At 34.5% G+C, this 27098-nt stretch overlaps 4 protein-coding genes and 1 pseudogene across 4 annotated transcripts; all 5 read left to right on the forward strand.

The window, feature by feature from the left end:
* Nucleotides 1-217: 217 nt before the first annotated feature.
* Nucleotides 218-5722, forward strand: LOC123890488 (annotated as a pseudogene).
* Nucleotides 5723-10105: 4383 nt separating this feature from the next.
* Nucleotides 10106-11417, forward strand: LOC123894608. Its single transcript, XM_045944690.1, has one exon. It carries the CDS (start codon nucleotides 10106-10108, stop codon nucleotides 11198-11200), a length of 1095 nt encoding a protein of 364 aa, XP_045800646.1. The 3' UTR covers nucleotides 11201-11417.
* A 77-nt stretch (nucleotides 11418-11494) lies between these two features.
* LOC123890496 lies at nucleotides 11495-12351 on the forward strand. Its single transcript, XM_045940113.1, has one exon. It carries the CDS (start codon nucleotides 11575-11577, stop codon nucleotides 12349-12351), a length of 777 nt encoding a protein of 258 aa, XP_045796069.1. The 5' UTR covers nucleotides 11495-11574.
* Nucleotides 12352-12399: 48 nt separating this feature from the next.
* Nucleotides 12400-12867, forward strand: LOC123890502. The gene has a single exon (XM_045940126.1). It carries the CDS (start codon nucleotides 12400-12402, stop codon nucleotides 12865-12867), a length of 468 nt encoding a protein of 155 aa, XP_045796082.1.
* A 987-nt stretch (nucleotides 12868-13854) lies between these two features.
* LOC123909321 (probable protein arginine N-methyltransferase 6.1) lies at nucleotides 13855-26117 on the forward strand. Its single transcript, XM_045960150.1, has 12 exons — nucleotides 13855-14407; nucleotides 16950-17015; nucleotides 17211-17279; nucleotides 17353-17454; nucleotides 18830-18898; nucleotides 18982-19059; nucleotides 23590-23668; nucleotides 23787-23881; nucleotides 24313-24397; nucleotides 24496-24614; nucleotides 25679-25797; nucleotides 25916-26117. The coding sequence occupies exons 1-12, from the start codon at nucleotides 13970-13972 to the stop codon at nucleotides 25956-25958; spliced, it is 1362 nt and encodes a 453-aa protein (XP_045816106.1). The 5' UTR covers nucleotides 13855-13969; the 3' UTR covers nucleotides 25959-26117.
* The last annotated feature ends 981 nt before the right edge of the window (nucleotides 26118-27098 follow it).

Raw genomic sequence — 27098 nt, forward strand, 5'->3', positions numbered from 1 at the left:
TTTTCCAAATTGTTCCTTATAAAAAGGACCGGAGGGAGTATCATTTTTCTTTTATTCAGTCTACCAAAATTTCACAGTATTGATCAATGTTGGAAACAGAAAAAACTTGAAGGCATACAAATATAATTAAAAAAAAATGTAAAAATTATTTTTAGAAATCCGCCAAAATATATGGATTAAAAACATATAGGCAAATTACACACACCTTGAGGTTTAGCTAAATGTCAACCACCTCCCCTCTAGTTTTTAAATGATCAATAACCTCCCTTATTTTGTTTTCTCTTGACAGGGACCACCCTTTTCTATTATCGCCGTCTGTGGCTTGCTGATAAGAAAAACTACCTTCATCTTCATCACTCAGAAGGCTACAATCTCATGGAAAAAAATAAAGCCACACCTCCATTTCGAGAAGAAATTGTGACTTCCTATTTCTCCATGTTGCTGTTTTTTTTCCTTTCCTTTAATTTTTCCTTTTTTTTCTTCTTTCTTATGCTTAATTACGAGAGGAGCATGTGGGATTTACTATGAAATTTCAGACTTGCCGTGTTCACTTCAATCAACTTTACCTTCACTTCTTATTGAGCAGAAACAACACATGCAACATCTATCCTTTACATAGCTACCACACATCTAATTATGAACGTGCATATGAATTAATCCTTTAAATCTCATTGGTGGTGTATCAGTATAACAACATCTATCCCTTTTCCCTTTGGTATCTTCCAAAATCATCCATATAAACAAAATTAAATAGAGTTTGGCGAGTATTTTAGAATTTTTATGTTAATTGTAATTGTGTTAGTTTGAATAGGAAGAGAGCTTCCCAAGTCTGACGGTGAGAGGCTGTTTGAATATTTTAGATTTTTTTCTTTCTTTTCAAATGGTGATTAAACAGAGTTAGTGTAGAGGGGAGGTTAGTGTTTTTGCAAAAATAGAGGGGAGGTGTGTGTTATTTAGGGAGGTTAGTGTAATTTGCCCAAAACATATTTAAGCCAAAAGTAAAAACTAATCCAACATAATCAATTAACACTGATTTTTGTTGTTCTCTATAAACTGTGTGCATGCAATAGAGTATTGAATTTTGATAATTGGCATTGTTGATTTTTGTGATTCCATTTAGTTGATGATTTAGTATTGTTGATTAGGTTTACGAGTTTTATTTGTGTTTTCCTTTTAAATTTTTGTTTTATTTGAATCAATTTTTGTAAAATATTTTTGGTTTTGAGTTTTGGAGAGAGATTTGAGGGTATTCTGTAATGCAGGTATGCGTTAGATGTGAATGTGGAAAGAGCGGAAGATGTTCATATGCATAAGAGATTACTACATTTAGCACATGATCCTGCTAATAGGCCTCAAATTGAAATTCGCTTAGTTCAGGTGACTTGACCCTTGCAGTGTTCTGTTCTTCATGCTATTAATTCAAATCTTTGTAGTTTTCATTTCTTAGTGCTTTTGTGTGGCTCAGCCTATGAAGCACGGGTACATACACGAACATTGACACATCAACACCAATAATAATTTGAGAAAATGATATAACTCATTGTAATCATATGTGTCGGACACTGGGACCAAGACACGCCTAATCCCGTGGAGTATCCGTGCTTCATGGATGCGGCATTGTTGTTTTGCTGTGTTTTATTGACAAGTGGTTCATTTCATTCTTGGTGTAGGGTTTACCATTTTAAATGTATATCTTCCAATTTGGGATTGCCTGTTATACCTGTATGCTTTAACAAACTGAAAAAGATCAAGCACAATTTATATTTACACTGTACATGCTGGAGCACTCTAATCAGCATGCCTTGAATTTTTTATTACCTCCTTGACTGAAGAAATATAGCACATTTTGAATTTCAACTTGTTTTCTTATATCATTGTTGCGATGATTCATTTGAGCCACTTTTAGTATACTAGCTTTGTAGTTGAGGAAAATCTCTTACAGGTTTCTTTTGTTGATGTGTCATCAGTATGTCTGTGAATATTTTCTTTCACAAGATCAAACTGCATTTGTCTGGTTGAATCGTCTCTTTTTAAGTAATCAGATATTTTTCTTACTTTCTGAATTGTAAAGATTATGGCTTTCCACAAGATGGGACCGACATTTGTCGATATGCCACGGCCTGTTTACTAAGATCATCATAGATTATTAATGCGTGCATTCTAAAAAAACGATTCTATATGCAGACGTGAAAGCTCTATCGATAGAAGCATTCATTCTAGCCCTGGTGTGAGTGCCAATTGAATGGCAATGGCATGGATGAGTGAACTCGATGCGACACCGGTCTGGCCCGCACCTACATGGACTTCAAATTTACCTCATTGCGAGCCAAAAACCTATATTCCCGCTCATGCTTACTATAACAATTCCCCTGCCTGCTAGATTTGTCTAAAAGAAGAAAAGATGCACTTCTTGATAGATTGGATAGCCTGAAAGATGGTAGAGGATAAGACTTCTAACTCTTTAACCTCGCCCAATATGCTGCTTCTGTACCAACGCCTGCTTCCTCCTCTAAGCAAGCAATAGCCTGCTGTGGTATTCAAGTTCTTCTCAGTTTCAGTTTATGTTTTTTGAGTGGTATGATTCATATCATTTTCTCTGTTCCATGTGGACAATATCATTTTGGCATTGGAATTTTGGTGCAGCTTCATTCCTCATCTGATGAAAACACAGCTGAATCTTTCCAACCATATGCACCTGGGGAAGATTCTGTTCAGAGTTCTTCAAAGTACTCAAGCGGATAGGGGTATCATTTTCTCACTTATCATCACTTCATAAAAAGTAAACTTTTTGGGTGCTCTTATCATAAAGCTCAAGTAATAGCCGTGTGTAAGTAAAGCACCACCAATTATTCTAGTTAATTGGGCTCAATGGCTTTAATATGCAATTCTGATTCTATTTTCTCTCTTTTATTTGTCGGTAGAATACTTCCACCTCCTGCTTTTGGTTCTTCTCCTAATCTTGAAGCACTGGCTCTTGAAGAAAATGATTCTGTTGACTTAGAAGAGGAGCGATCTGTGCATGCCAGTGTACAATATACACGGTGAAATTTCTGATGCAAGCTTTTTTTAGGCCTAGACCTGGAAAATATATCTGAAAAATGACCTAGAATCTAGATTATACATCCTTTTCTTTTCACGTGGGGGTGGATCTGAATATTTAACTCAGATCTTCTATAACCCTACTACCCTAGTACTTTTCAATTATATTAATAAATATCTCTTTGGCATTCTAGAGGTTGAGATACTGATAATTATTATACCCAAGATATGTCTATCTATAAGCTTGTATGATGGGTAGAAATATTATACCTCAGATGATTTATGAAATTTTTGTTCTGGTGTTTCGGATGCTTTGTAAAAAAAATATCAAACATCTGTCACTGAAAATGATGTAGGCCCATCCATGCATGAAATCACCTTCTCAACAGATGACAAACCAAAGCTTCTCAGCCGGTATGTGATAGCTTTCCTTATCAAAATATTATGGCTTATTTATTCCTAAACAAGTAGCACAAATTTGGAGTTCATCAGTTTTGGTTCATATATTATTGAAATTCATGATTGATGGTTGAGACAACATTTGACTCGGCTGGGACAGGCATTCAACCCTAACCTACACACAATCACCCTACTTATGTAAACTTAATTAGGACTAACTTTGAACCTTGTGTGATAAATGAGAGCATCTCAGAGGTGTGGTTGCTTCTGCAGTTAACTGCTTTGCTTGCTGAGGTTGGACTAAACATCCAAGAGGCACATGCTTTTTCCACAACTGACGGTTACTCGTTAGACGTGTTTGTTGTTGAAGGATGGCCCTATGAGGTATGTTGATAATCATTTTGTTATCTTTACCAGTTTGTTGGGATGGATACATATTGGAATAAAAGTGAGCAGTTCCTTTCAAAATTTAATGCCATTGACCTTATATTTATCTTGAAATACATAATATTAGAATTCATATTCATTTAAACCATGTTACAGCTACCATATTTCAGTTCATAAGCACCGGCTTATCAACCATACCTACTCGAATCTGCTTTTATTGTATTCTAGAATACTTTGTTATGTCACTGTTTGCCATCAGTTTCATGCTCTTAATATTGTTCAAGTATTTTGAAAAGGCTTAGCTGATGGGGCTTTTTTTTTTTATTATTTGGTTTGATAACAGGAAACAGAGAAGCTCAAAGAAACTTTGGAAAAAGAAGTCTTGAAGATTGAGGTAAGTCTGGCCATTTTCTCTATTTCTAGATGGCAGCTATATAGTAAATTTGACAAAATTTGGTAATTGAATTCTTATCGACCACTTTCAGAGACATGAGAGGTCCAGTCAGCAATCAATATCATCTGTTGATGAACGTGATCAAGCAAGGATGAAAAATGAACTGGATCATTTGACAATTCCAAATGATGGGACAGATGTTTGGGAAATAGATCCTAAACATACATTTGAAATACGGAACTCAAGTTGCATCTGCGTCATACGGTGAACTGTAAGTACATAGCGATCTAGAATTATGCATTTGTGTTAGTTTCCCAGACGTTTTCTGTAAGCGCTGATGTAATTTCAATTTTAATTGACCAGTTCTTTAAATTAAATCAGATTTAAAGGTACATATTGTAGCCAGGAAGTAGCCATCAAAGTTCTCAAGGCTGAGCTTGTAAGTTCAGAAATGCAGAAAGAGTTTGCTCAGGAAGTCTTCATCATGAGGTATGTATATTAAATTTGCTCATGATAGTATTTTGCATGTCAGAACCTTTAACAATGTCAAACAGTATGCTTATTAAGGAGTTTGAGCTACAGGAACATATAATATCTGCATTCTTATCTAGTTTCTTGGTTCTAGTCATCATATGTTGAACTTTTAATGTAGCTGGCTTATTCACTAATTTCTTCTTTTTTTAGGAGGGAATTTTTTACAAAATTCAAATTGGTTTTAGTTGTGTTTTCATTTCTAAAAAGTATGCATATACAAACTTGCTGATGGAACTTGCAGAAAGGTTTGACGCAAGAATGTCGAGCAATTCATGGGAGCATGTACCAAGCCCCCACTCTTATGCATAGTTTACAGGTGAAATACAATATGAAGTATCATAATTGAATAGACGTGATCATAAATATTTAGCAATCGTCACATTATAAGCATATTTAGCAATCGTTATCCACATTATAATTTATAAGCATTGTTTTCTTTTAAAATGTCAGAGTTTATGTCTGGTGGAAGTGTGTAAGTCTACCTACATAAGCAGAAAGGGTTTTTCAAATTTCATACCCTGCTCAAAGTGGCAATTAATGTTTCTAAAGGACGGAACCACTTGCACCAACATAATTCATAGAGACTTGAAGACTGCCATGCCAATCTTTTGATGGATGAAAACGGTGTATGTTTCCTCTAATTTTTATATATCGTCTGATCCAATACAATACTACTTAGTTTGATCTCTCTCTCTCTCTCTCTCTCTCTCTCTCTCTCTCTCTCTCTCTCTCTCACACACACACACACACAGGACACAACATACCATATGTATGATATTATTATGGATAAACACAATGAATAACATAAATCAGGTTATAGAAGTGAAAGTTGTATGTGTTCCATCACAGGTTGTAAAGGTCGCTGATTTTGGGGTTGCTAGAGTGAAAACTCAATCCGGAGTTATGACAACAGAAACTGGGACATATCATTGGATCTTGCTGGCCTTTTCAAGCCCTGTTGTCTTTTGAGAATTGGTTGTTTTATTTTTAATAAAAGTTAAGTGATTATGTTTATTAAGTTGATGATTTTTATAGAGTTTTGTCCTTCTAGAAAAATACAATAAATGAAAATGTTGACATTACTCATGAGCCACTTTGGTTCCAGACATGTTCTCATATCGACTTTAGCAATAATCTTATCCTAATGCACAGTAAACATTGTTCTGAAGTGTTCAGTTTTTACTTTCTTTGTTATCTTTTTGCTGTTCAACTCAATCTCGCACACCTAAATTGACCCCTAATTATCAACATCTCGCGAGTTGTGAGATAAAATTGTATTTCTGCATATGGTGTGGGTTAAAAGATTACTGCAACATTATATTGTGAGATAAAATTATTTTTAGTGTATTATAACAAATTAATAATATAGATTGAATAAGAAGAATTTATCCTTCCAAAACCCTCCAATACAAAGGATTTTATATTATGAAGTAAATCAAACTCCCCAGAGCTCTCTATTCCTTCCACTTTTTCCTCTTTTTTTTTTTTTTTTTTTTTCTTTTTCCAAACCCTACCCTCCTAACTCCCAAACAGACCCTAATATTCTCACCCCTTTAACAACTCTTTGAGTCTTTGTAGAACATGAATGTAGCTAAACAAACCATTGAATCATGTTATATTATCTTCATCGTATATACAAAACTTCTAAGAATTTAGACATTTAAGTAAATGATTTAACAGTTGATATTTACTTATATTTTAAATTACACATTAATGTTAAAATAAATTGATGACATGAAGGATCAAATTGCTTTTGAATTGTATGAAAGTTTGTCGACTTGATCTATTGGTGACAACTTTCAATTAAATGATTGAATTGGCTGAATTTATATTCTATAGAAGTTTATTGAACACTAAAGTATGCTAATTTTGACACCTAAAGTGAAGGGCTTGTGACACAAGTGTATGTGCATGTGTGCACCGTATAGTACTAACACTGCATCACATCTAATATGATACCTTATTATTCGCATAAAACAGAGGGACGGGAAATAGATTGAGTTTTATAGGCTGCATTTGAAGAAAAAGAAAGCTCGAATCCAGTTGCCCATATGATTTGTTATGTACTAGATGTAATATTGCAAATTTGACCATGTCAGGAGGATGAAGGAGAGGGGTGCAAGGACAAATCAGGAGGATTTCTGTCCGTCCTCGGACGAGGTCATCACTAAGTTTTTGAACCCATGATGTGACCATTTCACTTTTTTTACATTGACATTGTACAGTTTTCTTCACATTATCTGATTGTTTTTATATTAGATTAGATTAGATTTCTCATGATATAAGCATGTTGAAAATGACCAATTACACATTCCTTAGTTTTACTATGCCGTTTATTTTTATCTGTATCATGAATGCATAATGTAAAATCAATGATGCCTCTTTTCAGCTAAATGTTTCTAATGAGCATTCTTTTAAAATTTCGTCAATTTTTTAAATGAAATATTCTTTTTAGTTATTGCATGTCATATAACATGTAATGTAAGTAGAGGTGGGAACAGGCCAGGCCGGCCTACATGGCCTTAAGGCCTAGCCTATATAGGCTCAGGCCAGGCCAGCCTATTTCTTTAAATAGAGCAGGCCAATGCTTTTTTATAAGCCTATTTAGCTAAAAAGGCCAGGCCGCAGGCCATTAAAAAAGCCTTTGAGGCCTACTAGGCCGGCCTATTTAAGTTAACATGAATAATATTTTTATTACGATTATTATTTATATATTAAAATTTATACTTTGATTAAATTATAAATCTATTAACTTTTTAAGTAATTTAAGTTTATTAATCTACATTAGTTTTTAACATATATAAATGTATTATTATAAACTAGAATTGAAATATGATGACATATATAGTCAAATTCTCTAAAATATCAAATGGAACATTATTTTATTAGTTCATAAGTATATTTCAAAATAAATATAATTATTTATTTAAATATGTTCATATGAAATAGGCTTTTAAACAGGCTAACAGGCCACATCAGACTTTCAAAAGGTCAGGCTCAGGCCTAGAATTTAAGCCTATGATAGGCCACAGGCCAGGCTCAGACCTTCGATTTTTTGACAGGCCAGGCTCAAGCTTGGCAAAGCCTAGCTCGGCCTAGCCTATTCCCACCTCTAAATGTAAGTAACTACGCAAGACTGTTTTAACAATAACAATGGTGCGGGTCAGGTACATGAAATAAGCTAACCGCATGGATCTTGAGGCTTGTAAATCACTAAATTCATAAATTGTAATCTTTGTTAACACATTCATGAAAGACGTGTTTGATTTGCGATTGTGTAAGCTTTAAAAAATTATTTTGTTTTGAAAAAATATTTAAAAGTTACTTTCTATTTGTTTATTATATCATAAAAATTAAAAGGAAAATGTTAAACAGTGCTCCCGGGGCGGGACACTCTTTAAGCATTTAAAATAATAAGTTTTGTTTCAAATTTTTATAGAAATGTGTGAAATCAACGTATCAGGAATTGAAATGTATTACTTTTTGAATAAATTATTTCCTTAAAATGAATGTGTTAGCAAGACCCAAATTAAAAATCACTTTTTTAAAAAAAAAACTGCGAAGCTCTTAGACTTAGTTCCTTAAATGTATTGTTTTTTTTATTTGACAAATCCTTAAATGTATGGTTAAAAGTTAAAACAGTTTAAATGTATGCTTTAATACATTGAATATAACAATGTGGGAGAATGAGGCACATGTTAAGAAGATAAATGTGAATTTTTTTTTATTAAAACTTGTATATTATTCAATTCTCTAAATATTAAGTTTTTGGTATCGTTAAATACTGTGTTTCTATTTTTAGGTAATACTCCCTCTGTCCCTAATTATAAGACTCTATTTGACCACTGCACGTACGCCAACATACACTTTTGATCACTCATATCTTTAATTGTCTATTAGTAAAAATTATAAAAAATTGATATTTTGAAAATACTCATCAAGGCGAATCAAACAAGATCTAATATGCTAATATTTATATCTATATATTATTAAAAAACATACGGTCAAAACAAGGTAAATGAATAATACATTTTTGTCAAACTGACTCTTATAATTAGGGACGGAGGGAGTACGCACTTAAGACACAAATTAATATGACCCAACAATGTGTCATAACATAACATAACATAAACGGTGAATAATATAAGGTTCAAGTTTATTGTCAAAAAACAAAAAAATTCAATACTCCAGCCGGCCCTAATTTTCTCCTAGAGAGCTTTCTTCTTCTTGTTTCAAAAATGGGGTGGTTTTGGGTCGTTCTTTGACCCAGAATCACCCCTGTGCATTTGTTTTCCCTGCTTTAGTCTAAATAAGTGATTTTCACACATATTATATTAGAGTTTTCTTGTTTTATTTTGTTATTTCTTTGCCTCAGTGCGTTCCGTCTTCGTGCGGTGTTTGTTGATTTGCCGTCTTCGTGCGGAGTTCGTTTGCTTTCTTGTTTTTTACGGTGTTCGTTGGTTCAGATTGACAAATCTATTTTGATCAACTACAGATTCAATCAATGACAATGTCATCAACGATGAAGATCCGAAGACATGAGTATTTCAGTAACTTTTATTTTGTCAAATTATTTGTAGGCCTAAGCATGTCGTTTTATGCTATTAACTTAGATGCTGTGAGTTTGTTCGCATATTCATCTTTTTCGTTTTTAGCACTATTGAATTTGTGCTTGTATCCGATGTATCTTTCTATTTGAATGAATTAATTTTTGTTTTAGTAAAAAAAAAACATAACATAACATAAAAAATGTGTCATAGCTTCTTCAAAAAAAAATGTGTCATAACATAACATATAAATCATTAATTGAATCCATTGATTTTTGCATTTCTATTTTTAGGTAGTGTCCTTAGACCATTTACAATGGTATGAAAAAAGGGTGTTGAATGTGTGTTTCAACAATTGAAACCATTGGAGGGTACCTGTTGAAAGCTTGCTGGCAGAGGGAGAAGATGAATTCTTTCAACATGTTGAATCTGACACGAGGGGGACGCGTGGCAATTTTTCCTTGGCCAAGACTGGCGCGTGTGAAACACGCGCGGACAGTGAGAGTGGTCTGCAGATTACGCGGAGAGAGAAACAGACTTTGGATAAAGGCAGCCACGTGGCTGCTGCTGATTGGTCCGGTGGATTTTTATGATTTTTATCCTTTGAACTCAATTATTTCATTGAAAATTAATTTTTAAATTTTTAATTTTTATACCAAAATTCGTGATTTTTTTTTCTCTACAAATAGAGACTTGGTTCATTTCATTTGGACACAGAAAAAAAAACCAAATTTTTCACTATCTTTATCTATTATTAACTTTCTAATTAGTCTTTCTTTTGAAGTTTTAATCTTTTTTTAGTGAAATGGATCCCAACAATTCTTCTAATTATCCCAACAATTCTCAAAATCCCAACAATTCTCAAAACTCCAACAATTATCAAAACCCCAACAATTATCAAAATCCCAACAATTATCAAAATTCAAATCAATTTTTCAATCAATATCCTCAAAACACACCTAATTTTGGTTTAACACCAAATTTCAACCAATCATCCTTTGTTCCAAATTTTCATCCATATTATGGAACTATGCTGAGAAATCCATCTCAAACACCCCCGTTTAATGGTTACATGCCGATGGTTAATGAAATTTTTTCGAGTGGTGGTACAACTAACTTTCCCGAATTTTCAACACAATTAACTATTGTTAATGAAGATTCAACTCCTGTGAGCAAGAAAAACCATCAACCATCATGGAACACTGAACAAAATTTGGTGCTAATTAGTGGGTGGATCAAATTTGGAACAAGCAGTGTTGTCGGGAAAAACCAGAAAGGTGAAACATATTGGGGTCAAATTGCTGACTATTGTAATGAGCATTGCTCATTCGATCCTCCGCGTGATGGAGTTGCATGCCGAAACCGTTTTAATTATATGAACAAAATACTAGGTAAATGGATTGGCGCTTATGATGGCGCTAAGCATCTCCAAGGAAGTGGTTGGTCCGAGAATGATGTTTTGGCAAAAGCGCAGGAAATATATGCATGTGGGAAGAATGTTCGGTTCACTTTAATGGAAGAATGGAATGCTCTCCGTGATCAACCACGTTATAGTAGTCAAGTAGGATCTGGAAGTAGTGGATCTAAGAGATCTCACGAGAGTGATGCATGTGGCTCAAACTCTGTAGGATCTAGTGCTCGTCCTATAGGTAGGGATGCAGCCAAAAAGAAGGGAAAAAAGAAAGCTTCCACACCCACAGAGGTGGTGGACAAAGAATGGGATACTTACATGAAAATGAGGGAGAAAGAGGTGGAACATTTGGCAATGGTAGTTTCCAATCAACAAGAGAAAAACAGACTTAAGAAAATGAAAATGTATCTGAAGTTAAGTTCTGATGAGAATCTCGATGACCGGAAGAAAGCCATGTTGGACACATTGGCCCAAGAACTGTTTCCATAATTAATTTCAATCAATGTAGTGTTTGCTTTAAATATTTGTCTGTAGTGTTTGCTTCAATTATTGTGATTGAATAAGTCAGTGTAGTCTTTGCTTTAATTATTGTGATATGTCAGTGTAAGGTTTGTTTTAAGTATTTGTACTACGTGTTTGCTTTAATTATTGTATCCACCACCCAACTTGCTTTAATTATTGTGTCCACTACCCAACTTGCTTTAATTATTGTGTCCACCACTCAATTCTTATCTGATAATTAACTCTATACAATAATTATTTGAAATCCGTCAGTGGACCAAATTGAATCTATATATAGGGACTCATCCATTTATGTATCAATATCCTAAATCTCACCCAATCTACTTCCAATATCACAAACAATGGATCCATCAAGCGATGATTTTGATGTCGCAGCCTACTTGCAAAATCGTGAAGTTGAAGACACTTATGTACTCAACCGATTTAGAGAGCGTCGGAAAAAAATATTGGAAGATGGTGCACCTCGTAGTAGAAAATATGTCAATAGAGATCATCCAGCTGCAAACCAAAGACTAATTGACGACTACTTTGCCGATGAGCCTACATATGACGATGCAATGTTTCGTCGTCGGTACCGCATGCAAAAACATCTTTTCCTTCGAATCGTTGGGGACCTTTCAAGTAGTGATAACTACTTCACCCAGCGAGCTGATGCTGCCAAGAAAGAAGGTATATCACCTTTAGCAAAATGTACCACAGCAATGCGAATGTTAGCATACGGTATGGCAGCAGATGCGGTCGATGAGTACATCAAAATAGGAGGTACTACTGCATTAGAGTGCTTACGTAGATTTTGTAAAGGAATCATACGATTGTATGAGCAAGAGTATCTCAGAGCACCAACCCAAGATGACCTGCAAAAAATACTACATGTAAGTGAACTACGGGGGTTCCCAGGGATGATTGGGAGTATTGACTGCATGCACTGGGAGTGGAAAAATTGTCCTAAAGCATGGGAAGGTCAATTTACTAGGGGGGATAAGGGAACCACCACAGTTATTCTTGAAGCAGTTGCATCTCATGATCTATGGATCTGGCATGCCTTTTTTGGATGTCCGGGAACGTTGAACGACATAAACGTTCTAGACCGTTCACCTGTTTTTGATGACGTGGAATAGGGAAAGACTCCAAGTGTGAATTTCTATGTGAATCAACGTCCCTATGATATGACATACTATCTAGCCGATGGTATCTACCCTTCTTATCCAACTTTCGTCAAATCTATTAGACTTCCTCAAAGTGAACCCGATAAGTTATTTGCAAAATATCAGGAGGGATGTCGGAAGGACATCGAACGTGCATTTGGAGTGCTTCAAGCTCGATTTAAAATCATCCGTGAACCAGCTTGCTTGTGGGACATAGCCGATCTGAGTATCATCATGAGGTCTTGCATCATATTACATAATATGATTGTTGAGGATGAGCGAGATTCATATGCTCAACGTTGGACCGATTTTGAGCAGTCTGAGGAAAGTGGATCTAGTGCACCGCGACCATATTCAACCGAGGTATTACCCGCTTTTGCAAATCATGTGCGTGCTAGATCTGAGTTCCGTGATCAAAAAGCTCATCACGAATTGCAAGCAGATCTAGTGAAGCACATATGGACCAAATTTGGAATGTTTCAGGATTAAAGATGATTTGTTTCGTATTTGTGTGTTGTTTCGTATTTTAAGTTAGTTTGCATCGTATTAATTACGTAACTTGTGTGTTGTATTGCATTTTAAGTTAATTTGTATCGTACTAATTACGTTATTTGTGTGATGTATTGCATTTTAAATTAAGAAAATAAAAAAAATATTTAAATAAATTTTGTTAAGTGTATTATTTTAATTTAATTTTAATCGATAATTATAATGTTATTTAATCATAAAAACAAAAATTAAAATTTAAATAAGAATATGAAATAGAAAGTGGTGGGGTAGAGAAAGTGATGGGGTATGGTGTTGAATATAAAAACCATTGGAGAGGGTAAAAATTGAATGTGTGTTGAATGATTAGGTGGAAGAAAGAGAAAATGATGTGGAGTGAAAAAGTGGGTGTTGAATATTTTTTGGTGTTGAAACCATTGTTAGTAGTCTTAAAGAAACAATTTGTTTAGTATAAGAGAAAAATGAAAGAGTGAAAAATAGATTGATTGTATGAAATGTCAAAAATGACCTTATCTATGCAAAATTAGAGCTGTAAAAAGGGCCTTAAGGGGCCGGCCCTTTAAGGGGCGGACCCACTTATTCCTGATTATTAATTTTATTTAAATTTTAAACAATTTTTCTAGTGTCGTGAACTTATTCTCTTTTTCTTCAATCAGCACTGTCCACGATCGGCACCCTAAAAAAACTGTGTTTAAAATTTAAATAAAATTAATAATCAGGAATAAGTGGGTCCGCCCCTTAAAGGGCCGACCCCTTAAGGCCCTTTTTACAGCTCTATGCAAAATGTCCAAATTATTAAACAAAAAATTCTGCACACTTTTTTATATTCACCATACCGATTAAAAAACAAATGTAAATAATAATTACTGTGTAAAAACAAAACTCTGTCTCTCCTTAACGCGGGAAAGGCACCTGCCTCCTTTCAGTCAAGCTCATCCATCAGATCAATCTAGTGCGTCACATTAAGCTAGCCAGGTGTCTAATCCCTTCATACCAACATCCACAACAGAAAATCAAAACAGTCACTCAAAATACCACTCAATCAATCTTCTCTTTCTCTCTCGTCTCAAACTCGCTTACCAAAATGGAAAACAACGGTGAAGTCGGTGATAGTGAGAGTAAGATCGAAATCAGTGATGACAGTTTGAGTAAGATCCAAATCGGAGTCAGTGAGACTCGATTCAGTGACAGTGAGATCGATGATCTTCGACGGTCTATTAAGGGTGTAAACGTCTTCATCGCCGAAGAAGACAGCGCAAATCACAGCGCAAGTCTAAACGTCTTCAACGCCGAAGAAGACAGCGCAAGTCACAACGGTGAAGTCGGTGATAGTGAGAGTAAGATCCAAATCAGTAAGATCCAAATCGGAGGCAACAGTGACAGTGAGATCGATGATCTTCGACGGTCTATTAAGGGTCTAAACGTCTTCAACGTTGAAGAAGACAGCGCAAGTCACAGCTCAGCCGACAACATATTGTTCAAAAACTACGAGGAAGTGTCTGTGCATCGAAATATGTTACAGGTGTGTAAATCGTGTTTTCCTTCTTGGCTTTGTTCTTTGTTATTCATTGTAGTGTGAGTGAATTATGTGTGTTGTGTGTGTTTAGGGTTTGGTATTGATAAGTGTGTATGTTGTTTTTAAGTCGAATTAAATAATTTTATTTACTGCCTTATTATATCAATTTATAATTAACTTGGAAGAAACCATCTGAACTTGGGATCAGAGAAGTTTGGATTCTACAATCCCAAATTCACTTAGGTTCAGAATTTAAATTCCAAAAACACTTAAGTTCAGATTGTACATTCCGAAATTCACTTTTTCCCCTTGATTTTGGAATGGGGATGAGGATGGGAAGGGGAGAGAGTGGTGAAGTTGGAACGGAGTTTGAGACGGCGGTGACGGTTGGAAGAGTGGTTGTTAGTGGTGGTGTTGAAGGGAGAGTTAGAAGAAAGGAAAAAGAGAACAAGAAGTGCTAAGATTGTGTAAACTAATACCGAAGCTAAACCCATTGCATTTCCAGATTTAAAACAAGAAAGAAAGAAAGAATAGAAGAAATAGGATCTCTTAGTTTTGTGTTGCGTGTAATTATTTCCTTTTAATTCAACTCACCTTCCATCTTAGCCTACCAGATATATACACTATATCAATATCATATGATTATGTAAACCAAAAAAAAAAAAATATCATATGATTATTTATTTATTTGTTGACAAAATAATCTATATAGATCTCTTTTACTTTTATAAATAAAATAAACCCATACATACTTATTCATTTATTAAGAGTAGAGTCATGCTGCTAAACGGTGGATTCACAGGAGTACTTATTAAACATAACAAAAAAATGAAATAAAATATTGGTAAGATAATTTGTTACCATTTTAAGATATTGAATGCATAAGTTTGAAGATAAAATTTTCTTATGAATATGTTTAGAAAAATGTTAAATAGTGTCTTCTCCGAAGACACTAGTTAAGCATACTAATTAAGGAATTTTATCTTGAAACTTATTCAACTTGGATTCGCTGAAGAGAGAACCATGGAAAAATTGTATCTTTTTCGAACACATGAGAGTATCCAATCTCATTATTCCTATAATCCATGTTAATTATTTAACCAACTCATTCGATTAGATTCACATTTCAATAATTTATACACAAATTTTATTAAAGATTTTAATGCTCTAAATACAACTTCAAATTTCTTGAATGAAAACTTGTACAAAATTAATCCGTAAGTAATTCAGTTGAAACTTAAACTTCTAATAGTGTTCTTTCAATTTTTATATCTACTTTTCCTTCCATCTTTGTTTTCCACCATAATAATCTATCCCTTCGTTGAACTTCTGCCAAGATGATCCCTTGACCCTATCATTAACAGTCACTCTGTCTAGGGTTTGTTACAAAGCACACACCCAATGATCTCTTGCATCAACAATACGTTGACAGCCAAGTTTGCATCCGAGCTCATATGAATAAACCATGTGCATCTGTTATCAGTTATCACCGGTCAATATTGTGGGAAAAGCCAAAATCCCACGAGATGTTGTGTGTTTCAGGATGATCAATATCGTGTCCACGAAGTCCCTCTTTTCAAAGACAACGCCCAATATCGCCTATTACAGTTATCATTTTTCAAATTACTGCTTAAATGTTTGAGACTACTAGAGGAAGCCATAGTTGCTTGGTTTGATCAGTCCCTTTGTATTCTAAGGAGATAGTATTTAAAGGGATGAAAAGTAGGAAGTGAATCTTGAGCCTTTTTTGGGATGACTCAGCCATGATCTTGGTTGATGTAATAAAGACACTACTACTGTCATGGCAACTTGAAGGTCTTTTATTCGAGATAATATTTTTGACATCATGGATTGTTTGGTTGCTTTTAGAAAAAGATGGTACAATAAGCTTTTACAAAAGTTTTAAAAAGAAATCCTTGAATAGGTTTGTTTCTTAGAGGCTTAGAGAAAGGTTAATTTATATTTCTTCATGAGCAAGATTCCATGGTGTATTTGACATGTTGTCGGCCAAACCTTTTGAGAACTGCACTGTTTTGGAAAATTGGTATGAAGAAATTAAACCAAAAAAAAGGTAAAGAGTGAAATACTATTTATGAGGATGCATCAGTGGAGCTTATAAGTCGGCATTTTAACTTTTTGATGCTGAGAATTATCTAAATTCTCTCCTATGGTACCATATTCTGTTACTTCTACATAGGAGAGGATCTAATCCTTGATAGTTGAACATTTTAATATAGTCAGTGAATTGATTTCATGGCAAACTCTAGAGTGAACCACATTGATAGGTGATCCATCATGAATTGATACTCAAAAATCATTTGAAACTTCAACGATGATATGACGTGCCTTTTAGTAGTTCATAGTTCTTTAGGCCTTTACGATAGAGACATTGATAAAAAGAATTAGACATTGATTTATATGCTGTCCAGATTGTTAGGATGAGTAGGGATATTGATCTTTTTGCTGCATGTACCCAGCTCATTACTAATTAGAAATATTTATATGATTTTTTTTTTATATTTACTAATTAGACATTGATCTTTTTTAGGATACCCCTAGGATGGTGGCCTACAAATCGGCCATATCTTACCATCAGAAGGACATAGAAGGAAAAGTAAGTTTACTCTATTTTTGCTAAAAGCTTACTCTATTTTTCCATTGAGGGACTTAATTGAAGGAAAAGTAAGTTTACTCTATTTTTCCGATGAGGGACTTAATTGAACCCTCACCCTAGAATCTACCTTCAAAATATGCTTGTTGCTAAAAGCTTTTACTTTATTTTTGTCTCATTTTTTTTCTTTTTGTTCAGGTTATTGTTGATGTCGGCTGTGGCACGGGTATTTTGTCGATTTTGTGTGCAAGGGCTGGAGCTAGGAAGGTATAGATGTCTTATAAGAAAGTGGGATTCTTTCAATGATTTCCGTGTGATAATTTATTCTGATAATTGGCAGGTTTATGCCATTGAGGCGTCTGGGATGGCTCTACATGCTGAAACCATTGTAAAAGTCAATGGATTGTCTGATGTTATAAAGGTGTTGCATTGCAAAGTTGAGGTAAAGTATTTTTTAATAAAAAAGTCAATCTTCCTTTATATTTTCAATTTTTTTATTTCATCTTTCCAATTACTTCAATATTCCATCTTTTTTTTTTCCAATGTTAATTGCAGCATACAATTATTTTTCATATCTCTCTGTTTTTAATGAATTTTGTAATTTATAACTAGGGTTTTTCTAACCTGTGCAACTTTGCACAGGATAAGTTGAGTATTTAATGCATTTTTTTGTGGGATTTCTAAAATTCATTGATGAATCAATTCAATTTTCTCTCTCTCTCTCTCTCTCTCTCTCTCTCTCTCTCTCCTATTTTTTCTTAACAGTGTATTTCTCTACTGATTTATTTTTACGTAACTTCAATTCTAAGAAGCCAAAAGTTACCTTCTCTTTTAACTTTCTCTCATGTGACTTTCTCCTTCAACTGAAACACACTAAAGCTAAACATTATTTGTTACGTACTCCTTCAACTATCAAAAAGTTCACTATTTTATGGTGTATCTTTCATAATGAATCTTTTTCTTTCTCTCTCACATCCATAGTCCCCTGAGTTTTGTCTGCACTACCTTCAAACATCACATCTTTATGATGCCTCTTCCTTTCTTTGTAAAACAACTCTCATCCATCTTCCCCTTTTTCTCAGAAAAATAAAACACCACCGATCAAAAAATAAAATAAAAAATAAATGTTTTTCTAATGAAATTAAAGAGAAGATGGAGAACACTCCCGCCGCCGCTGAACGGTGATAGTTCGATGCACCTTATCCAATCATCACGCCAAAAATCAACCACTCATCCTCTCACAGCCGTCGCTGCACCTTCCTTCACATCATTTTATATCTTCATGTAATTTATGTACTGCCATAGAAACAGATCGCGATTTGGGAAGAAGAATAAGAAAAATCAGCTTAAAATGTTGGTTTCAAATTTTATACTTTATTAATGGAGCTTTAGCATATAGACTGTGTTATACTAAGTTTCTCAGGGTCAGATCTTCAGTATGAATACTTTTAGATGCATTTGTGTTGCTGATAGTTAGAATATAAATTAGAAGAATAAAATTTATATGAAAGCTAAACACTTTTTTTTTGGTACATTGAATGCTAAATACTTCATTTGTTGAGAGCATGTATTTTGGTGAATAAAGGCAAAAAAGAGAGAATCTTGAAAATAATATGCTGTCATTTTTTGGAGGTCATTGTTTCTTTATATTTTGTAAAAAATCGAGCGGATTGAATAAGCAGATTAATGGTTCCATTTACTTGTATGGTGTGGTTGGTAAAATATGAGGAAAACAAGATGTACCTTATTTTTTTATTACAGCACTGAAGCTAAAATGTAAGTATTGCTTGGGATTAATTGGAGAATTGTTTATGTAGGATGCAACAATAGAGGAACAAGTAGATGTGATTATATCTGAGTGGATGGGCAACATGTTGTTCCAAGAGGTATTTATTAAAATTATTATGATTGAAAATTGGACGACAATTTTAAAATTCACTGTTATTAATATTTTATTTTTTTGTTATAGAACATGCTTCCAACGGTCATTTCAGCCAGAGATCGTTGGCTTGCGGTTGGAGGATTACTGCTTCCTAGCTCTGCATCGGTAAACTCCTTAAATTTTTTGGCTAAATTACATATTAAGTTCCTTAATGGCTTTTTACCCCCCTGCAAAATCAAGATTCCATCATTTATCCCCCTCAGTGCCACTTGGATTTGGAATCTTCATTGTTTGCTGATGTGGTAGGCCTAGGTGGCACGTGACTGGACAAAACTGATTATGTGGCATGCTGAAATGGCATTTAATTATTTTTGAATTTTTTTTTAAACACAAAATTATTTTCTATTTTTCTTTTCTTTTTTTATCTTCATCCCTACAACATCATCAATAAAATCCAGAAAAACAACTTCTTCACCATGCTCATCCCTTTCCCAACAACAACATCAACAACTTCTATCAACTCATCAAAGCAACAACTCAAAATTATAAACAAAATTAAAAAATCCCAAGATGAAATCAACAAAACTCAAAAACATGATAATGAAGATGACAAACAAATCCTAAATCAACAAACCCCAACAATTCTAGATCTGGAAAAAAAATTCTAATCATTCAACAACACATGTTCCTCAAAAATAGAAACTCAATGCATGAATCCTTAAACACACTTCTCCCTCTCCTCTGTTGTTCAATGTGTGAGTTCACCCTTCCCTCATCAACTCATCCTTTCCGGATTTGCAGAGAATGTGAGTTCGGAGTGAAATTGGGGTGCAAAAACCCATGTTAGGAAAAGAAATTGGGGTTTTGTTTTCAAAGATCTTATGTATGGATTACAAAGAAAATAATTTCTACTAAAACCTTTGAAGGTATCATCAAGAACAATTCAGTGTCTTGCCTCATTCACACAACCCATGTCTGGTGTTTATAACTTTTTCCAATTTTACCAACGTGTTGGTGGGGTGAAACATTGAAGAAGATTAGGAACAAGAAGATGAAGGAATTAATGGTGGTCTGGTGTTTATTTTATTTTTTTCATTTTTGTTTGTTTTAATTAATAATTTAAATGAAATATTAGAGTCTTAGGAATTAACCTTTGTAGGGGATGAAGATGAAAAAAGAAAAGGAAAAATAGAAAAAAAATTTGTGTTTAAAAAAAATTCAAAAATTTTGTCAAAAAAAAAATCAAAAATAATTAAATGTCATGTAAGCATGCCACATAATCAGTTTTGTCCAGTCACGTGCCACCTAGGCCTGCCACGTCAGCCAACAATGAAGATTCCAAATACAAGTGGCACTGAGGAGGGTAAATGATGGAATCTTGATTTTGCAGGGGGGTAATCGGGAAAAAAAAAATTTGCGGGGGGGTAAAGCAAAATTCGGCTATTTTGCAGGGGGGGTAAAAAGCCATTAACCCTATGTTTTCACTTTGGTCATAACTACTTTTTGTTTCATTTTAGTCCCCTAAGTTTATTTCTATAAGTTAAATTGGTCCTTTTCTGTTAGTTTCTAGCAAAAACGTTAACTTGTGCCAAAGTTGCATTTAGGAGTTAGTTGAACATTAAATCTCTTTCTCATTCTTCTCTAAAATTAGGATTCTTGAATTTCTTCATCTCTTTCATTTTCTTTTTTGATATTCAGTACTACAAGCTTAAAAGAATTTGCAAAATGTACTTCAATTTTGTACCTGCCTGTTTAAATAATTCTGCCCATAATGTACTCAAGAAAACTGTCTCTGTCTGACACTGGATTTTGGAAATCCATGCAATTTCACAACTTCTTTAATAAAGATCTCAGCTACTTCCTTAGCAGTATAAGGATGGCTCACTGGAATGAAGTGAGCATATTTAGTCAAATCTGTCTACCACTACCATAATAGTATCAATACCATGTACCTTAGGAAGTCCTCCGATAAAATCCATGGAAATGTCTGACCAAACCTGTGTAGGGTGGATAAGGGTTGCAAAAGTCCCCCTGGGCTTGGTGTCTGGTACTTGTTTCTCTGACATGTCTCACAAGCTTGTACATAGTCTTGAATTCTTTTCCTCATGCCTTCCCAATACACTATGCTTTATAAGTTCTCAGATATCCAGAATGTCCACTAGGAGATGTATCATGAAATTCATGTAATAACCAAGCAATTCTAGAAGATTGCTTAGGAATCATGTTGGAAATCCAACAATGTTCAAGCAGTAAAAATTAAATAAAATCAAAACAGAGCAGAACAGAGTGATTGTTTATTGATTTCAATGAAAAATGGAAATTACAGAGAGGGAAATGACCCTGATTCTGACACAGAGCAAAGGCTCCTATAGGTGGCTAAAGCCTCCTACTCATAGCTAACAGATAAATTCTACCAAGGTAATCCTCTCAACCCCTCTACCTTTCCTTATATTGTGAAACGGATACAATCCTTACAATCTTCTCTCTCTGACAACTCATAACAGAATATACTTTCTAATTACTCCTTTTGCCCCTTCTAGAATACACTCTCCATAACTTGGGCCCACTAGTTGTAGGATAAATGTGATAATCATTGGATTCATTATTAGTCATATGGTTTTCATCAAATCACTACTCTACCATCATGATATAATCTTCAACCTTTTAATTGAAATCCAGGATGACTGATAGGGTCTGCAATCAAGGCTTGTATTATCCCTTCAGTTTATCATCTTGTTGCACTTCCTCTTCTAAACCTTCCCAAGCCTCACATTGTACTGTTGTGATGGTATGGTACTGCATCTGTCTGGATAAAGCATCAACCACATTGTTCTCTTTCCCTGGTTTGTACTTAAAGTCAAAGCCTAATAACTTTGCAATCCACTTCTGCTGGTCTTCCTCCATGCTCCTCTGCTCAATAATATATTTCAAACTCTTATGATCAGTGTGAATTTGAAAATGCCTTCCAAGTAAATATGATTTCCATTTCTACACTGCCACCACTATTGCTATCAGCTCCCTTTCATAAACTGACTTCTGTTGTGTTCTGTCAGATAAGGTTGGACTCATATAAGCTATGGGTCTGCCATCTTGCATCAGTACTGCCCCAATTCCCTTACCTGATGCATCAGTCTCCACAATAAATTCCTTACTAAAATCAGGCATGGCTAGTACTGGAATAGTGGTCATGGACTGCTTCGGCTTGTCAAAGGCCAGTTGAGCTTCTTCACCCCATTTAAAATTGTCCTTCAATAACTGAGTTAATGGCCACGCTATCTTGTTATAATTTCTGACAAACTTCCTATAATATCCAGTTAAGCCTAAAAATCCCCTCAAACTCTTAAGTTCCTTAGGGATAGGCCATCTCAACATATCTTCAATCCTCTTGGGATCAGCTGATACCCCTCTACCAGAAATTAAATGGCCCAAATACTCAACTTCTGCTTGACCAAAGGAACACTTCTTTTTATTGGCAAACAGTTTGTGAGTGTGCAGAACTTGTAATTTCTTTCAAATGCTTCACATGATCCTCTTTGTTGGCACTATATATTAGAATATCATCAAAAAACACCAAAACAAAATTTCTCAAATAAGGTATGAACACTTCATTCATCAAAGCTTGGAAGGTTGAAGGAGCATTAGTAAGGCCAAAAGGCATCACCAAATACTCATAGTGACCTTCATGAGTTCTAAAGGCTGTTTTGGCAATACCCTCATCCTAATTTGATGGTACTCAAACTTAAGATCCAACTTCGAAAAATTCACTGCACCACCTAGTTCATCCAACAGATCATCTATAACTGGGATGGGGAATTTATTTGGGATAGTTACCTTGTTCAAGGCTCTGTAATCAGTGCAGAATCACCACCCTCCATCTTTCTTTTTCACTCGAAAAATTGGACTGGAAAATGGGCTGGTACTGTGCCTTATGATGCCAGCTTGCATCATCTCTTTGACAATCTTCTCTATCTTATTTTTTTTGGTAATATGGGTACCTATATGGCCTCAGATTAGGAATGTTTGTATCTGGCTTGAGCAGTTCATTGATGGTGAAAAACGAAGTGAAAAAGCGTGCTTTATTTCTTAGGGTTAAAAGATTTTCTGGATTATGAAATAACCCGACCCGATTCAAAAAGCCCAATTCCTTTGAATAACAAATCGGCCCAGCACGTTTTTGGAAATGACCCTGCAACAGGAACTCGTTCCTGACCACGGCGAGGCACAAAAACGACCCTTGATAGAGTCTAAGCACGGGTGGCCAACCGGAGCACGTAAAGTCCTGCGACCCTACGACCCAACACTCGACCCTGACTACATTGATCCTAACAATAGACAGCTAGCACTTAGGAGTGCATATGATTCAAATAACTATAAATACTTGTATCACCTTGTATTGTATCGTTGTGTAGAATATTCTAAAATCAGTTACGAGGTTGTTACAAATCTCTTTTCTCTCTCTTCATTCAAGCTTTCTTCACCATTCAACAATGTTGGAACTATAACAAAACTAATGGTAAGGATCAATTTGATTGACGAAAGTAAACTTAAGGGATTAAAATGCAACAAAAAATAGCTAAGGGACCAAAATGAAAACACAATAAGTTAAGGGGCCAAATGTATAATTTGGCCCAAGTTTTTTCATATTATATGTCTTGTTTAATCTTGAGATTTATTTTGATATAATTTATTATGCAGTTGTATATGGCTCCTTTCTCTGATAGGGACAGATATTACAGTAACATTGGCTTTTGGTCCAATGTCGATGGAATTAACAGTAAGTACAACTATTTAACTAATTTTGACAATATTTACATATTTTTGTTTCACAATACTCTATTTATTTAAAAGGTTTGGAATTGTTATTAACTAATTATTCATATTATTTTTTGCAGTGTCTGTTTTAATTCCATCGGCGAAGACTTGTTTCTGTAGTAGTCCTAAAGTAGAGACAGTTGAGCTGGCCAGTCTTTTGGCAGACCCTCATCAGGTGAGTTGTTAGTTTTGAAAGTAGTGTTATATGTCTTTATTTATTTTTTTCAGCTGATATGCTTTGCTTTAAAAGTATTATTCATATGTGTTAATTGGTTAATAAATTAGAAAATAATGATTGATATTAAAATTTTTTGACTTATCATTGTCATTATTATATGACACGGTAAATAAGAATTACGCGTGAGATGTTACTTTTAAAATTAGTGTTATACATTTTTATTCATTTTTCTTCAGCAAATATGCTAGTTTTAAAAGTATTGATATGTGTTAATTAGTTAATAAATTAGAAAATTGGGACTTACATTACAATTTTCTAACTTGATCACGGTCATTATTATATAAGTTCGTCTCTTGCTGTCTCTGGATGTATTCCTCTCTACGGTGGTGGTGTGTTTTAGTTTTCCTTTGATTTTTTATTTTTTACAGGTGATAGAGGTAGACATGCACTCGATTAGTAGTTCTGATTTGGATTCTATCAGCACAGCTTTTGAGTTCCACTCATATAGGAGTGGTAACTTTCTTATGCTACTCTTCTTTTGCTTATGTCTTATTTCGAGTTTCGAGACTTTCTCATGGTATTTATTGATTTTTTTATTAATGTTTCACCAGCACCACTACATGGGTTTGCACTTTGGTTTGATACTAGATTTTCCCGGCTACCACGAGTCATGCCTGGAGCACCCATTCTATCTACTGCTCCTAGTGCACCATCGACACATTGGCAGCAGGTGCTAATTTTAATTTTAATTTTTATGCTATAAAAATAAATTACTCAAAGTGATGCACCCTCTATGTCCTAAAAAATACTTGCTAGCTATGTGATGGAGCCTTAGTAGTCATATGACTATGTATGAACCACGAATTCCTTTTCTTTAGTTTGGAATTGATTTTTCTTCAGTCAAATTGGTTATTAAATTCTGAGTCTTTTTAACCCAAAGTGCTTATTCCAAACAAGCTAAAGATTGTCTGAGTTCAAGTGTACTCCAACACCTTAGGTTCACTAAACTTGAAAGGTGTGAAAGAATCTTGCAAGGTTAACCCTTAAAAAATATTGATTTCTCTAACTGAGATAGTCACAGACTATCAAAAGCATCTCATCATGATGCTTGATCTAAATTGTCCTGCACTTTCCCACATTATTTTTAAGTCACTATTCTCACAAGTTCAGTAGTTCAGATTCTTAGGAAGCCCTAGGCTAGCAAAGTAGTGTGGTCTTACTACCTTTCTTATTGCCATATACCTCCATTTAGGAAGGTCTTCCCTTGTTAGTTAAGTCTCCGTACTACATTTATTTTATTATTCTTATATTGGGAAATTCCAATTTTAATGTTTTTTAAAATCCTATTTGTGACTGTTAAGCAGGTTTTTTTAACTTAAATAGTATATTGAGTCTTTCCTTAAAGTTTAAAATTTTAAACATCTCAAGGTAGTGCAATAATTAACATGAGTTGTCTTTTGACAAAAATTGAATATTAATCTGTGTGTAAATGTTAAGTTAACTATGCTTTATTTATGGTGTTTGACATAAAAGAATGTGTTTTAATGTGTCACGCATGTAAGTTGGTTGTTGTACTATTTAGAAAAACATTTTGTTTGTGAACTAAGATATGCACCTTGTGGCAATTTAAGACCAGTTTAGTGAAAGAGCACAACATAAAGGAACAATATTAATAGGAAGCCCTTTAAAACCATTATAGGAAATTAAGTCGACTCAATAATATCTTGATTACCTTGATAATTGATATATGTAATAACTTATTAATATATGTATTTGGACTATTGTATTATGCAGACGTTGCTAGATTGTGAGGATCCAATTGATCTAGAAGAAGATCAAGTGATTCTAGGATCATTAGAGATTAAGATTGACAGATACTACCCTCGGATTCTGCATATAGATCTTTCATATGGGTGAGTGGTCAACATTAACTCGTAATTTCTCTTTTCCATACAACTTTAATTATATTTCTTAATTTGTATAATACGGTCAATATTAATTATATTCTAACCATATTTTGATTGATTGCAGGTTAAAGGGTGGTGAATTGTCTAAGATCAAGACAAGTTTCTGATTTCTTTGATTGACGATCCCTTCCCCCTTTCCTTACCTCTTATTTTTTTAGTCCTCTCAATAGCTGACATGAGACCATAGCTATATCTTGTGTGTTTTTATCAGTTTTCTCCTTATCCCATGTCAGCAAGTTCACTTTATGATATATACTTTGACCCAACATACATCTCTGATGGCTTTGTTACTTTCATTTCACACATCAATTTGTCAATGATAGAAACTAGAAATGCAGGGCTAGTGTTCATGCAGGTACATTTGGAATGATGTGGATGGATGCACATGGAAAACATGTGGTGATTCCCTTTTTCAGAACCAAACATGTGCACCATCATGTTTTAGTCCTCTCGATTTATTCAAATTAAGTTGCTTCAGTTATTGGTTGGCGGGAATGTCACTAGTAAATAAAGTTTTTAGGCTCAATCACCTAATTAATATGCAAACGTTATCAGGAATCACAACACATTTCTCTTTTCACTATGTCTCATACCAATGTTACCATATAACTGTGTCAATAAAATCTATGTATAATTTAACTAAAACCGAGTAAATTCCAAATTACGATTAGAAATAATTATAAACAGGAAGCATGAGCACATGGAGTTGATGAAAAAAGATGAGTATAATCAATGAATTATCCTTATTGAGATTTGATAGAGATAGTTTGTTAGATTTTTCTGTTATCATTCTTTCATTTCATAGAATCAAAGAGATTACAAAGAGAGTTTTGTTTATATACAATAGAAGTGGAAGAAGCTTCTTCTAACAAACTCTGCCACCTCAGCTTGACAGTTGTAACTGAATAAATTCTACGTGGCACTTTTACTAAGCCAGCTAAGCTATACTCTAATATCCCCCCTACAAACTCAAGGAGGTTGATTACATGAAAACACCTTTAGTTTGGCTCTGATAGTAGCATAGTTTGTAGGTGAGAGTGGCTTGGTAAGAGGATCTGCAAGCTGATCCGTAGCAGGCACATGAAGGACATGGAGATGCTTTGCTAGCACTTTCTCACGAACAAAATGAAGATCAAGCTCAATGTGCTTGGTCCGGGAGTGAAGGACGGGATTGTGAGACAAGGAAACAGCACTTAAGTTGTCACAAAGGAGCGTTGGAGTGTGATAGGGAACCTGTAGCTCATGCA

This window comes from Trifolium pratense, linkage group LG1 (assembly GCF_020283565.1).
Source record: "Trifolium pratense cultivar HEN17-A07 linkage group LG1, ARS_RC_1.1, whole genome shotgun sequence".
Taxonomy (NCBI): domain Eukaryota; kingdom Viridiplantae; phylum Streptophyta; class Magnoliopsida; order Fabales; family Fabaceae; genus Trifolium; species Trifolium pratense.